At 33.0% G+C, this 14,923-nt stretch overlaps 1 protein-coding gene across 1 annotated transcript; it reads right to left on the reverse strand.

Annotated features, from left to right (window-relative positions):
• Window positions 1-541: 541 nt before the first annotated feature.
• Window positions 542-7,417, reverse strand: LOC125060327 (organic cation transporter protein-like). The gene is made up of 7 exons (XM_047665197.1): window positions 6,042-7,417; window positions 5,738-5,969; window positions 4,931-5,186; window positions 4,476-4,804; window positions 3,530-3,824; window positions 1,549-1,730; window positions 542-871 (listed from the first exon to the last, which is right to left on the reverse strand). Exons 1-7 carry the CDS (start codon window positions 6,227-6,229, stop codon window positions 722-724), a joined length of 1,632 nt encoding a protein of 543 aa, XP_047521153.1. The 5' UTR covers window positions 6,230-7,417; the 3' UTR covers window positions 542-721.
• Window positions 7,418-14,923: the final 7,506 nt, after the last annotated feature.

Raw genomic sequence — 14,923 nt, forward strand, 5'->3', positions numbered from 1 at the left:
GTCAAGCTACTTTCATAGTTCGAGCTTTATTGGAGCTTTGGAAAAGATTATACTTACGCATTCGTGGAATAATTTTTAGCACGTGTTTTTTCTACACTTCCAAAGAATACAGTATGGTAGTTATTATTGTTAATACTTTAAAAATGCAATACTTGCCTATTTAATTAAAATTATAAGTACTTTTTTTAATGTTTCAACGTCTACGCCCACCTTCTACACTTTACTATTATTAACTCAATTAAAATATTCGTTTTAGCTTATGCCAAACGTTTTTCATAATTTCACTGTACTATAATATAAACTATTAACTATATAGTATAAAATGATAATTAATTTTATTTTCAGAGTGTAATAATAGCCAGATTCGTGATTTGCATAACATAATAATTCATTGCTAATATCAATTAATAAAGAAATAAGAAGACGAGACTCGATATTTGGTGTGGTTAAAATGAAACAAAAATGTATTTCAAGCATTTTTTATAAGATCTAATAAACTTACGCAAGAAATATTGTTAAAATATATTAATACAGATCATGTGTAGTGATCATAAATTACTCCATATACAATTATGTAGTACCTACATAATTCAAGCAAGTTCTTAATTTATGCACAAATAAAACTAGAATTTAAATACGTAATACATAGTAAATGCATAAATTATTTAAAAATTATAATGATTCGATTTTAACATTTCCTTTCTCATTCCTCCATCCTGCATTATTTCTTATCCCTTCCAATAGCCTCTGCATCAGCAAGAGTATCAGGCATTTTGGTGCCCAATGTTTCGGGTTGAGTGAGAATCAGTAGACCAGATAGTATAGCCATGCCACCGAACAACATTGACGGAATGCCGTGCCAATAGTCCATCTGTGATGAAAAATTAAAATAAAATATTTTATGCGTTTAATCGCTCTCGAAGGCAACTAGGAAGGACTATGCATAGTAAAATCCAATTCTATAAAAAACTACATCCATATTAGTAACCACATTAAGCGAATCTAAGAATTTAAGTACTTTGATTTCTTTTATATATTATCTCACTGTTCTTGAGGGTATGTATACCGGGTGAATATTAACAATGATAAAAAGCGATGATATAAATTACTAGAGCTTCGTTTCAATCACAGTCTACACTTTAACGTGACTGCTTATTCGTCGCACATGTAGCAGCTGTCACTACGTTATGTCCCTAGTTAGTTATACTTGTATATTTATGGACGAAACAAAGTGCCAGCGTACACAGCGTAGTAGATTTCATCGATATATAGCAAAATCAGTGTTATTTACAACTCACAGATATGAGCGAGATTTTTATTCATGAATAAGCAAATTTCAAACAAAAGGTTTGATGTTGATTATCCGAACCTATTTTATTATTAATCTAATTCAACGGAAAGTCCATCGAGTTATTAAGTAATACTCATATGCTTGTTACAATACTAGCATATAATAAATACAATATACATAGAAACCTATAAACTTATATGAAACGACAATCTAGATAGATAGGCTAGGCTACCTAATTGCGCTATAAAAATACTTACAAGTACTGGTGTGAGTGGTGCTATGATTGACCCAATTCTGCCAATCATCGAGGAGAAGGCCAGTAACGTGTGTCGAAATTCTGTGGGGTACAGCTCTGATGTGTAGAGGTACAGTGAGGTAAGTACCAGCGAAATACCGAATTTACCCGCGAGATACACCACCAGACGGGCCACGCTGACATCTATAACAGATTTCATAGTTTCAAATCTAGAAGATAGGCAATTTTACTCTTTACAAATTAGTGATAGGTAGTAAAATAAGTACTATTTGAAATTGAGTTAAAATTGATTATTGACTAGAACTTAATCCAACATTTATATTATTAACTAGCTACCCGCCCCGGCTTCGCACGGGTGCAATGCTGATACTAAATAGGTACACTACAGAAAAACTGTGCGGCCGGCCGGTACCGCTGCAAACGCTACGTCCCGCAATTTTTAAATCTGTTATATCTTCGAAAATATTCACTTAAATCATACGGTGTAAAGGGCCATTTAAATCTATATTAAATGAACAATGTATTCAAGGTATTTAATTGGTTAAGGATTAATGCTGTATTGGTTAAAATCGCTTCGAAAATTAGCCATTATTTGTCGTAAAAAGTAAATGACAAAAAAAAGTTATTGTGGGTTATCCATAAGAGATAGACATATACCATCACGGACTTTTCTGTAGACCTTTTCAATGTGTACAATACTTAGTACATTATTTTGATAAAACTCGTAGGGGCTGGCAACAGGCTGAACCTGCGTTTGCAATGTAAGCGGAAAAAATGTAATTATTTACGACATCACATTAGAAACCTCAAAAATAACAGTACTTCTCCACTATTTAATGGATGTTATTATACATATAAACCTTCCTCTTGAATTACTCTATCTATTAAAAAAAACCGCATCAAAATCCGTTGTGTAGTTTCAAAGATTTAAGCATACAAAGGGAAATAGGGACAGAGAAAGCGACTTTGTTTTATACTATGTAGTGAAGCTTGATAATTGATATCCATACCACAATTTGTTAGTTTACATTTCTTTATATTGGTTTTTTTTTTTCATTTTTAGTGGTCTAGTCTTCGGCTCCTTTTAGGGAAAAAGCCTCCAGTCATCATCCAGTTTTTCCCCGCTAGTTCTATAACATCATCGGTCCATATTTTATTCTGTCGTCCTATACATATCTTTCCAGTAGGTCCGTTACATTTTGTTATTTCAATTGTCCATCTTTAATCCGGCGCTCTAGAAATAAGACCTGCCCATTTCCATTTAATGCTTACAGCGTATACCAGCCTTGCAATTCTGTTACTCACTTTTCGAACTCTCACAGCGGTTTTCACAGCGGCGGTCGCGCTCAAATCACTTGTAAAGCAGTCATTTTACGATTTGGCATTCTGATAAATAATAAACTACAAGCCCTCCTTATCATAATCTGTAATGACTGACAAGTCGAACAGGTACATCTGTAAATTTTGTTTTGTTACGAATGTCAACATTTCTTTGTTTATTGTCCTCAACTTTAAGATGCTTTTTTTCATTGCATGGTGTCAAGACAGGATTTTTCTAACTGTTTTCTTGCTGATAACCCACGTTTGGATGTAACAAGGATTGATGCTCCAATAATTATTGAATTACAGGTAACATCTTCAATGTACACAGTACACACTTTAAAGTGAATATTTTATAAAGCTATTGAGATAAAATTCTCAATAATTCATTAATACGCGACTAATTATTTTGTATCAATTTATCACTACTTTTAAACGCGTTTTTATGGAATAAATCAAAATATACAACCAATCATTATGACCATCGAATGATATTTCATTATATCGATAAAACCTATTATTCATAATCATGACAAAAATATATTTCATTAATAAATTTTGATTGAGATTCTTATCGAAAAATCAAAGCATACACACAGCCGAATAGCTTAGTATTGATTAAACTTATAAGTATTTATTTATAATTTCAGTACATATCTTACCTGAGGGAATAAAGACAAAAGCTATATTACAAGCGGCGCTGAAGAAGAACCCAGCGGACAGGGTGGGTTTCCGTCCAATCCTGTCCAAAATGAAAACACCCGTAAAGAATCCTGGAATCTCGATGGCAACGGTCAAAATGAAGTTCAGATAGATTGTGTCAGAAAGACTGGTGGAGTTGATAGAGAGACCGTAGTAGACGAAGGTTGTAGTGATCCACCAAACGGGAGTGGTGCAGACTCGGCGTAATAAGATTTTCGACTTAAATATTGATTTTAGAAGGCCATCCTTGTTTTGCTGGAAATATAAAGAGAATAAGTAAGCATTCTTTTAGATATAAATGTAAATGTAAAAAAGGAAGATTCAGAAATCAATTTAGGTAATTGTATTAGGAAATGAAAAGATTTTATCCAGTGGCTAACGAAAACACACCTATACATATCACACTATTGAAAATGTTGATAGGACGTGACATTATAAAATATTTCTAGATTCGTTTTAAAACCGTGATATTTAAAATTGATAATATCCTACATTATCTTGCAATAATCGTTAAATTAGGTCATTGGCGATATTTTATGAAAATCACATATCGGCAATAAACTCCTTACTAGTTAATAAGATAGTTAAATTTTATCAAAACTTTGATATGTATAAATTACGATTGGTTTCAAAATTTATACATATTGAAGAGTCTTCTGAGAACAAGAAGAGAGACTTTCACCGCAACCCTGTAAACTTAAAGTAATATGACGAGTGATAAAATAATATATCTAATTATGGTTTTATATATTTTAAATAACTTCAATTTAAATAAAAGTTAATATACAAATTGAAAAATCAGATATTATATTATTAATACACTACGCCATATTTACGATTTCTTGAGTTGACTATCTTGGAATGTTCTGAAATTTAACGCATGAATAATTATATATAATGGTGTACCTCCGCTGATTCCGCAGTGACAGCAGGCGGCATCAACAATCCCTGCATGGACTTTTCACTGATCTGTGTTTTGTTCACTCTCGCAATATTTTCCAATCCCGTTCTAGCTTCTTCGAACCTTTGCTTTGATAGAAGCCATCTGATGCTCTCAGACAAAATCCAGTAATAGGAGATAATGAGGAAGGAGGGAATATGGATGGCCATTATCATGTAGCGCCAAGGCTGAATAACCCAAGCTACTCCACCTAAAATGACTTGTCCAATTGAAAACATAGACGTTGCTGTTGCACTCGCTAACACTCTCCATTTGGGCCCAACCAGCTCAGCGGCTGTAACAAGAAATGATTTATTTTATTGTCAATTTATGGTCTCTGTCAAATTGTCAATAATTAATATTAACTGTAGTAATATTAATTAATTATTAACTTCAAATGAATTCATATCAAACTTCTCACCAAAGATATACGCAGCACTGAAGCTTCCAGCTCCGAGTGTAGTTTGTAGAATTTGAAGGGCCAAGTACATATTGTAGTTTACTGAAAAAGCTCGTATAAACCCGATTAATGCCAAATTAAATACACTTATGATCAACGCTACTCTTCGCCCAAACCTATCGGACACATAGCCTGTTATCGGTAACACAAGTAAAGTTCCTATACTATTAAGTGTCCCCGCTAATACTCGCTTGAACTCCTGACAACCGAGATCAAACTGAAACAAAAAATGTTTGTTTTTAATGTATAATTATTTTATACTAGCGGACCCGACAGACGTTGTCCTGTCTTAACTATGAATATTGATTTCAAATTGGTATAATGAATGAAAAAATATTTCAGAAACAAAGTGTTTATTATTCTAATGCTTTATGTTATACAACATTCTTTGTTTGTTTTTCTGGCTCGCATATTATTATATTATCAATATTATAACTCCGATCGAAGCATTTATTTTGAACGATATTCATTTTTCTTACATCCTCTGACGATATTTGCAGCACGCATTCTGTCAATGTTGTGTTATGTCAAGCGCCATAAGGTTACACCAAAAAGTTCGAATTGTATGGTGGTTAAGTATTCTTGAATTTTATAATTTTCCGCGCAATTTTTTTCTTTTTTTTTTATAAGAACCTTCTCCTGACAATTAAAAACACAACAAAAAAAAATCAGACAAATCGGTCGAGCCGTTTTCATGTGATGTCGTGACAACGGAAAACGGGTTTCATTTTTATATATATAGATTTAAAAGAGAAAAAAACTACTTACATCATAGACAACTGAGTTGTCCCGTGCATAGACATAACTATCACATCCAACAATGACTGATGAGTCGAACAGGTCCGCGGGACAATAATCTAAGGAGCTGTTAACACTAATATCTCTTGGCCGGTAACGTTCGCAGCTGGAGGCTGATGTCTTCTCGGGCATGGCATTCGTTAGCCAATCGGGGTCAAACTGGACTAATTTCGAATCTTCACCACATTCTGGGACACGACATCTTGAACACAAATTCCGTATTAATAAGACAATTGAACACACGCAGACATTAACTGTTTTGAAGTTGTGTTACCTGTGAGGGATTGCTGCGGCTGAGAAAATATATTCACCCATAGAGGCGGTCAAAATAAGCGGAATCGATACAAGGACCATGTATCGAAGCTGAAAGGGTCCAAATTGACCCAACTCATTTACTAAAACATCATCTAAATCTACTCTCTTTATTTCACCATTTTTTATTTCGTCTCTTGCGTCCTCCATTTTTTTATTTTAAATCGACACCGCCCGATCTCTGATTCTTTCCGTCCCAGACTGAGTACAGTGGTGGGATTGCGATTAATTTAAATTAATACTTAATACACGATTGATAAATACTGATTAAATCAAGATCTAGAATCTAATATTTTTTAAAGAATCATGTCGTGATGATTGTTTTGACCTTTGTGTGATAGTTTGGAATGATTAAAACGCCAGAATACATAAATAAAATTCATGACTATTACAAAATCATTTACGCTTTTTTTTATTTTATTATATTAAATAATATTTATCTGCAATAACTTATAATTATAAATGAACACAGAATGAAGAAAGTAAAATCTTTGGAGCAAGCAATGGCGGAATTTTACGTGCGTCTTTTTGGGGTATAACACTGGATACATTTTGTAATTGGTAAGCACATATTGAAAAATCACAGAACAAAATAGGCAGCTTCGTTTAAGTGTTAAAACGACTAAGGAAAACGTTGACGAAAACTATTATATACTTAGATATGGAATTATAGTTTGGGGGAATTCAGTCGAAGTAAATAGTGTATTTAAGGTTTCAAAAATGTATTAGAACAATTTGTGCAGCAAACTATCTTAATAGTGTACCTTTGTTTAAGAAGCTCAAAATTTAATCTCTTCCCTGTATGTAAATTTTTGAAATGTCCTTATTCGTTCACAAAAATCATAAATATTTTAAGTCAACGGGAATAGACCACAGTTGAACACATGGAAAAAAAATTGGCCATGCAAAAAATTTATCTTGAATTGTATTGGAAAAACACCGTTTGTGTGGCAATCAAGGTTTATAATAATTTACAAAAAACATTCGAAGATCTTCTTACTAGAGTTTTTAAAATGCGACTTAATATACTACTTTGGGAAAAAAATACTATTCAATTAATGATTACTTGCATGAAACACTGTAATTGATATTAAATTGATAATATATTTTAATAATGTGATGATCTAGTGATAAAATAATATAAGAATTGACTATAATGATATGACTCATAATGTAATTGTAACTTCTATTCTACCTTTTAAGACTATTTTGCAAGCCATTATGTATGGCAGAATATGCGAATTTCAGATTGTACCACCATAACATGTTTGTACAATATTCTTGAATATCATACATATTCTTGCAAATAAATTATTATTATTATTATTAATATTAAATAAATATACTTTTATAGAAAAAGAAAACCTTTCCGCCTTAACATGTATTTCAATTTCTACGTTTGATCTTATACTTTTGTAATTGTGCTTATACAGTTATACAGTCACAAGACATATTTCCTAATCTATAAACGGAAACACCCACGCGTGTTCTCACGAAATATGCTGACGGACTGTCTAGCTCCCAGTCTCAATTATTAGATATTAAGTTAGTCTTAAGCTTATCAAATGTAACCGGTCGAATAAATATTAATTAAAAATAAAATTTTATTCTTTTTAAAAACGCTCCAGCGCGACCTCGCGTTTTGACTGGCGCAGCCGGTAGGATTTTCACATCCCGCGAGTATATAACTAAATTGAAAATACTCAAATCGATTTTCATAGTTCTTGAAATACCGTGGACTGTCTAATAGCAGAGTGAAAATCCCCGAATCAAATAAATAAGTCAAATAGAAGAGCATTAAAATAATATCCGGTGCAGTGTGTGATTAGTGACTCAGGAAGAATGGAATTGGGCTGGCGGTGAGTAAACCTTTTCACTTCCCGCTTAAAATTTCATTTTATTCCACATATTATATATTATTACATTATCTGATTTTGTTTCGTACCAAATCTACGAATAAAATTGTACTCAGAGTGTAATTAGATTAGGAACTGTAGTTTTAAAATTATATTGCACAAGAATAGGAAATATAATATAGATTAAATATATAGATTGATAAAAAAATTATATTGCACAAGAATATGCAATATAATATAGATTAAATATATAGATAGATAAAATTTTTTATTATTAATTAGTACGGATTTATTGCAAATTCAAAATTATAGAAGTAATTTAAAGAAGTGGTAGTGATTATATTGTATTGTTATATATTATAAAAATTAAAGACTAAATATGTCAATGGAAACATTTAAATTTGTAGCAAGGGAGGTTTTGTCCTTGATTCCTAAATATGATGGGACAGAAAACTTACTAAATTTATTTATTGCAAAAAGTGAATATGTGATAAAAGAATTTAGACTCGAAGGTAATACCGCTAGTGGGCAAAGCGGCAACGCTATTAAGTGAAAATCAAAATATTACATCATGGGATCATTTTAAAGATATATTGACTCAACATTTCGGCGACCCGCGTTCAGAAGAATGTATAGCAATAGAATCAGAATCATTAAAAATTAAATCTGGAGAATCATATATAGAGTTCTGTCAAAGAATACAAAGTGTTAAAAGTTCCCTCACCTCAAAGGTTAATAGGTTAACCGATGAGAGTATTAAAGCAGCCAAATTAATCATTTATAATAATACGGCTCTTAATGTGTTCCTTTATAATTTAACTGAAGATCTTTTACGTATCGTTCGCCTAAAGGTCTGTACTAATTTAGAGAGTGCATTAAGTGTTGTTACTGAAGAGGTTAATTTTCATTATCAATATTCTATTAAAAATAAATTGTGGATGAATAGTGCATCCCCTCAACAAAATAATTTTAAACCTGGCATTTCTCCTCAAAATAATTTAGCATCAAATGTGCCTCCACAGAATAACTTTAATTACGGAATTCCCCCACAGAATAATTTAAAATTCGGAATGCCCCCACAAAATCACGTTAAATTTGGAATGCCCACACAAAATAACTTTAGATTCGGAATATAACCACAGAACAACTTTATATTCGGGATACCACCACAGAACAACTTTAAATTTGGAATGCCCCCGCAAAATAATTATCGGTTTGGAATTTCGCCTCAAAATAATAGTCGATTAGAGCAGGGTCCTAGGTTCGATATACCACATCAAAAAGAGAATCCACAACCAGTTAACACAGACGTTTCTATGCGAACCGCACCGATAAGACAAAATATGATTAATGACTCTGAATATTATTACGAACCATACTATTACAACGACTATAGCGATTATGATAACTATGAATCAAGCGAAACAACCGTGTGTGAAAATTTTAATTTGTTAGAAAATCAAGAAAATTCTAAAGATAACAAAGAAATAGATTCGCAGCAAGTAAATTTTCAGGGAGAAGCCTCGAATCATATACCGAAATAATAAATCTTAACTATTGTGAGAGTGAGTGTGAGTAACATTTTAAAATTACCACACATATTAATTCCGGAACTAAACGCAAAATTTCTTATAGACACTGGTAGTAGTCGTTCGTTTATCAGTCCTTCTAATAGTCCAGTCATTATAGTAAGTTCACCTCGGAATTCGAGATACCCAGCTGTAAGTCTGTAAATAGTTGTATATTGACACCCTAAAAGTTGTCTCAAAACCTACATATGGTAGGGTGTAAGCAACTATTAAATTTCAAGGTCAAAGGTCACAAAAATCGGTTTTTTGCGCTTTTTTTGGAAATATCTCATTTCCTATGGGTTTTTGCTATTTGTATATGTGATCAATATTGTAGAATACAAAATTCTCTACAAATTTTGTCTAAAAAATTTTTTTATACGGTGAACCGTTTTCGAGATAGAGGGCGGAGAGCGCGCGGTCACAGCATCACTTCAGGTCAACCGGTGCCTCCGGTCGAAAACGCGCCATATAGTTGATGAACTATCGATAAATCAATGATTATAAATATTTGTCAATTTTTATTAACTATTATATTATATTTTATCATTTTCTGCTAGATATCATGGTTTAATTGGCTCAGATGTATTAAAGGAATTAGAAGCTAGCATTGATATGAAAAATCAAATACTGTATACAACTGGTTCTGCCATACCTATATTATATAGTCCTCCGTACGAAGTTATAATTGAACCCAGAACAGAATCAAAAATTAAAATCCCTACTAACCTACAAAATGGAGATGCCATAGTAGAACAGGTCTATTTCAGTAATGGCGTTCGTATGCCAAATGCTATCGTTACATGTGAAAACTTCTTTGCAAACACCGTAATACAAAATGTATCCGAGAAACCATTTAAAATAACTTTTAAGGAACCTATTAAAGTCTCAGTTTTTAATATAAGTGAAATTTGTAAAAGTAATTTTATAAATGAAACTTTAACAATTGATAATATTTTAAAAGAAAATTTGTCCAAGCTTCGTTTAGATCATATGAATAGTGAGGAACGTGACGTAATCTCTAAACTATGTTACGAGTTTCGTGATATATTTTATTCTGATAACATTCCTTTATCATTCACAAATCAGGTTAAACACAAAATTAGGACAGTTAACGAAGACCCCATTTATATTAGACCTTATAGACATCCTGCTTCTCAAAACCAAGAGATAGAAAAACAGATAAATAAACTCTTAGAAGATAACGTCATAAAAAAATCATTTTTCCCTTATAGTGCAACGGTTCATTTGGTACCAAAAATAAAACATTTCCGGTCTTATTTATATAAAGAAATCAAACACTAAACTAACACATTGGAAATTTCAAAAATGGAAAGAAAAATTCAAACGCAGACGCATCATCTAGAAAAAGAGTTAACACGCGACGTAGTAAGGATAAGGCTCGTTATCATATTAAAAGCTCGAGTATCGGGTCCAATTCATAGAAACGTTGTTCCAGTGATAACTCGACACTAGCCTATTCAATTTGCACTTCCAAGAAGTACAGTTACAAACTAGTTTCATAATGAATAATATAACAGTGGAAAAATATAAACAATTAGTTCCGACTTCAAAAACTAAACGTGGTTTATTGAATCCTATTGGAACATTCATTAAAGCAATAACTGGCAATCTTGATAATGAAGAGGCTATTAGATATGAAGATTTAATTAATAAATTAAAAATTAGACAGGACGCTATAAGTAATAAAATAACCATAGTTGCCGAAATGATGAGTACTGTAACAAAAATTATTAATGTAACAAGGAATAATTTCATTCAAATTAAAGAACATAAAGTTTTGAGGACATAGATCTCAGGTTAAACAATTCTAAAATGTTACAAATGAGTAATGAAATTATTCATTTTTATAATATTTTTACCCGTAACTTTCAAACTATTTACTCAAGACTAAATGAAATTGAAACAGCTCTCGCTTTTGCTAGGATTAAAATATTACATCAATCTATTGATTGATACTAAGGAATTACTGTCAATTTTAAAAGAAATAGAATCTATGTATAATTTAGTATTTCCAGTGAATATTGAAAATATTGTAAAAATTGAACTGAATATTGAGATGGAAGCGTATATCAAACAAAGTCAGATAAAGTTTATTATGCACATACCCTTAATTAAAAATGAACTTTATAATTATTATAAATTAATACCTTTACCAGTGCTTAGTAATAGTAATAATATATCTAACATTATCCTTCCTAAGTATCCCTATGTCCTAGTGAAAGGGTTGAAAGTCGAGCTGCTCTCACAACCATGCCAGGAAATAGATGAAAACCGATTTTTATGTCCTGAATTTGAAACTGCACCGGTATTGAAGGACGAATGTATTACTACACTAATGAATTTTTCCCCCAACACATCTTCATGTCGTCCTGTGCCCGTTCTAATCGAAGATGTTAAGATTTATTTAGTACAACAAAATCACTGGATAATATTTTCTAGAATGTGTGACAACGACGTTTCACATGAGCCATTAATGGGCGTTGGATAAGAATCAAGGATTTCAACTTGAAAAGAAACGAACACCAGGGAAACGATATCGCGTTTACCCGATTCCCAATCGTAAACCTACCGGTAATCTCCAGCGAAATTAACTCACAGAACAAGCGTCTGAATTTCTGACGTTCAACTCTTATGGTAGCTGTACACACTCGGCGAGACACCCCGAGACAGGCCGAGGGCGAGAGTGTACAGTAGAGCTCTCGTCTCGCCTCGCTTCCTCGCAGTCGGTCTCGCCTCTCTCGGTCGCCTGTCGGTTTTTTGCGCACGAGTCAAAGGGTCTCGCGAGTAAAACGAGAGCGACCTGTACACACTCGTTCAATCACTTGCTCGCTGACTGTGGTTGTGACAGGACGTATCGCACAATGTGGTCTAACGAACGCGAATTTTGGCTGGTATTGCTTCTCTCATAAGAGTATTCTTCTTAGTTATCAACGGAGCAACTTTTTGCAGTAAAAATTGAAAGTCGACTAAAGACATTCTTGTAAAATTATCAAATTGGCCAGAGGGTTCTGCCACTAGCTCTGCCAATTGATTTTCCATGGTGCTGCGGAAATAAAGTAAAAAATAAATGAATGACATACAAAAGGTAAAACATACATACAAGTAGCAATTTACAATTTTGGATAATATTAAAACTTTATGAACCTAATTACCTATTTCTGTTGCGGTGCATAGTAACCATCCACCATCTTCTTCTTCGCCATGGCTTCGTAATTTTTTTTTTATGGTAAACGTGAAGAAAATTATAATAACTTATTGCACAAAGACAAACAGAAGCAGCGGTTTCCACGTCCATTATTAACGGTGTTTTAAATACAAATAACGTAACGAGTGTGTACAGGCTGCGCTCTTCTCTCGGTCCTCTCGGTCGAGACTCTCGGCGAGAGGCTCTCGCCGAGTGTGTACAGCCACCATTAAACCTTTTGGTGAAAAATAGTGTTCCTACAAGTGTTAGTGAAAGTGAACTAAATCAATGGACCTTTGGTATAATTAATATAGTAATAAGTTTTTTACTCATGACATGTGTCATTTTACTAGCGTTTAAAAATAGAATTAAGAAAATTATGTTTCAACCTAAACAGAATATTCGAGATCATCCAAACCCTGAGGATAATCTCGATTCTAAGGAGAGAGGAGTTATATAGTCACAAGACATATTTCCTAATCTATAAACGGAAACACCCACGCGTGTTCTCACGAAATCTGCTGACGGACTGTCTAGCTCCCAGTCTCGATTATTAGATATTAAGTTAGTCTTAAGCTAATCACCAATGTAACCGGTCGAATAAATATTAATTAAAAATAAAACTTTATTTTTTTTAAAAACGCTCCAGCGCGACCTCGCTTTTTGACTATACAGCTGTGCGTGCGCCTTTGTAGGTAAACATTTTGTTGCCGTTGTTCGTACGTACTTTAGGTAATGCAAGATAACTCGTTCGACGCATACTTTTATGAGTCACACGTGGCGGTTTAGATAAAGCTAGACTAGTGTGGAGAGAATTTGTTATAATTTTTTTGACAAGAATACATCTTCTATCTATATATATATATAAGAAAAATAGTCTTCGTTTAAGGCTCCTTCACGCCTAAACCACTGATCGGATCGACATGTAACTACTGCCATGTATGCCAATAAGGTTTACAATAATATACCAAAATAATCAAAAGATCTTCCGACTAGTCTTTAAAAAGCAACAAGCACATTTAAATTCGTGCGGCAGCATATGCGAATTTACGATTGTACCACCTTATACATTTTTGTACCATATTCTTGCAATAAATAAACTCAAACTCAAAATATCTTTATTCAAGTGGGTAACCAAGTACACTTTTGAATCGTCAAGTTAAATGAATGGTAAATTAATCGTAAATTATTATTATCAATAAAAAATATATTACACTTTATCAAAAAGATACCTCCTGATATAAAACGAGTGCTAAGTTACAGGCTTCACTAAAACAGAGTAATCTTTCTCCCGAATTTATCCAATGTGAACCTAGTATTTCTATTGCAAGCATGTTGATGAGGTGTATTGTCTTATTAATAGACAGGCAGTCGACAGTAGACAAATGTTGTCGACTACTACTACCAGATCCCGAAGATCAGAAGAATTTTCGATTTAAAGATTGATTGTATTAGATTCCGACGATCAGTCTGCAAATTCTAAAATACTTAAAGAATGTTAAATGTTGTTACTTTTAAATTATATTTAGATTTGTGGTTTTATTCGTTGCAGTGTCGAATAGAGTAATAACAACTAATGGTTAAGACACTCACTTGCTTGACGATTAAGAGAGATGAGATTGGGGTCAAGGGACCTCATTAATGATATGATGATAATATATTTATAGGCAATATCTAATTATGTTAGATCTTCCTAATGAAATATTACGATTTTATAAACGACGCCACATTCTCTGGTATAATAACTTGCTAAACTGTTTAGACAAGGAGTTAAATATTTCAAATAATAATACATACTTATAATTTCCTTGTTGGAGGATTCAATAAAGCAGTTATAGACTTCGCACTTATGTTTGTTTTATTTGTTTTAGCGACATTTTCAAGTTCTTGTCTTGCTTCCGCATATTTCTTCTTTGCCACCGGACGCTTTCAGACAGTATCCAATAGCAAGACAAAAGAAGAAAGACCGGGATATACAGAGTCAGGAGTAGAGATTGCCACGGGGGTGTCCCCCCGTGGCAATCTCTAGCCAGGCTACTACACCTAGATTTACCTCCCCGCAGGCAAACGTTGCCGAAGATGTAGCGGACATAAGCACTCGATACTTAGGACTTACTAACTCAGTGGCTGTAATTTAACAAAACAATACTCGTAACTGCGTTCAAGAAAAATAAATTGATGATTGAATAAAATAAATATTTTGTCTAATTAG

Source organism: Pieris napi, chromosome 2 (genome assembly GCF_905475465.1).
Source record: "Pieris napi chromosome 2, ilPieNapi1.2, whole genome shotgun sequence".
NCBI classification, from domain to species: Eukaryota; Metazoa; Arthropoda; class Insecta; order Lepidoptera; family Pieridae; genus Pieris; species Pieris napi.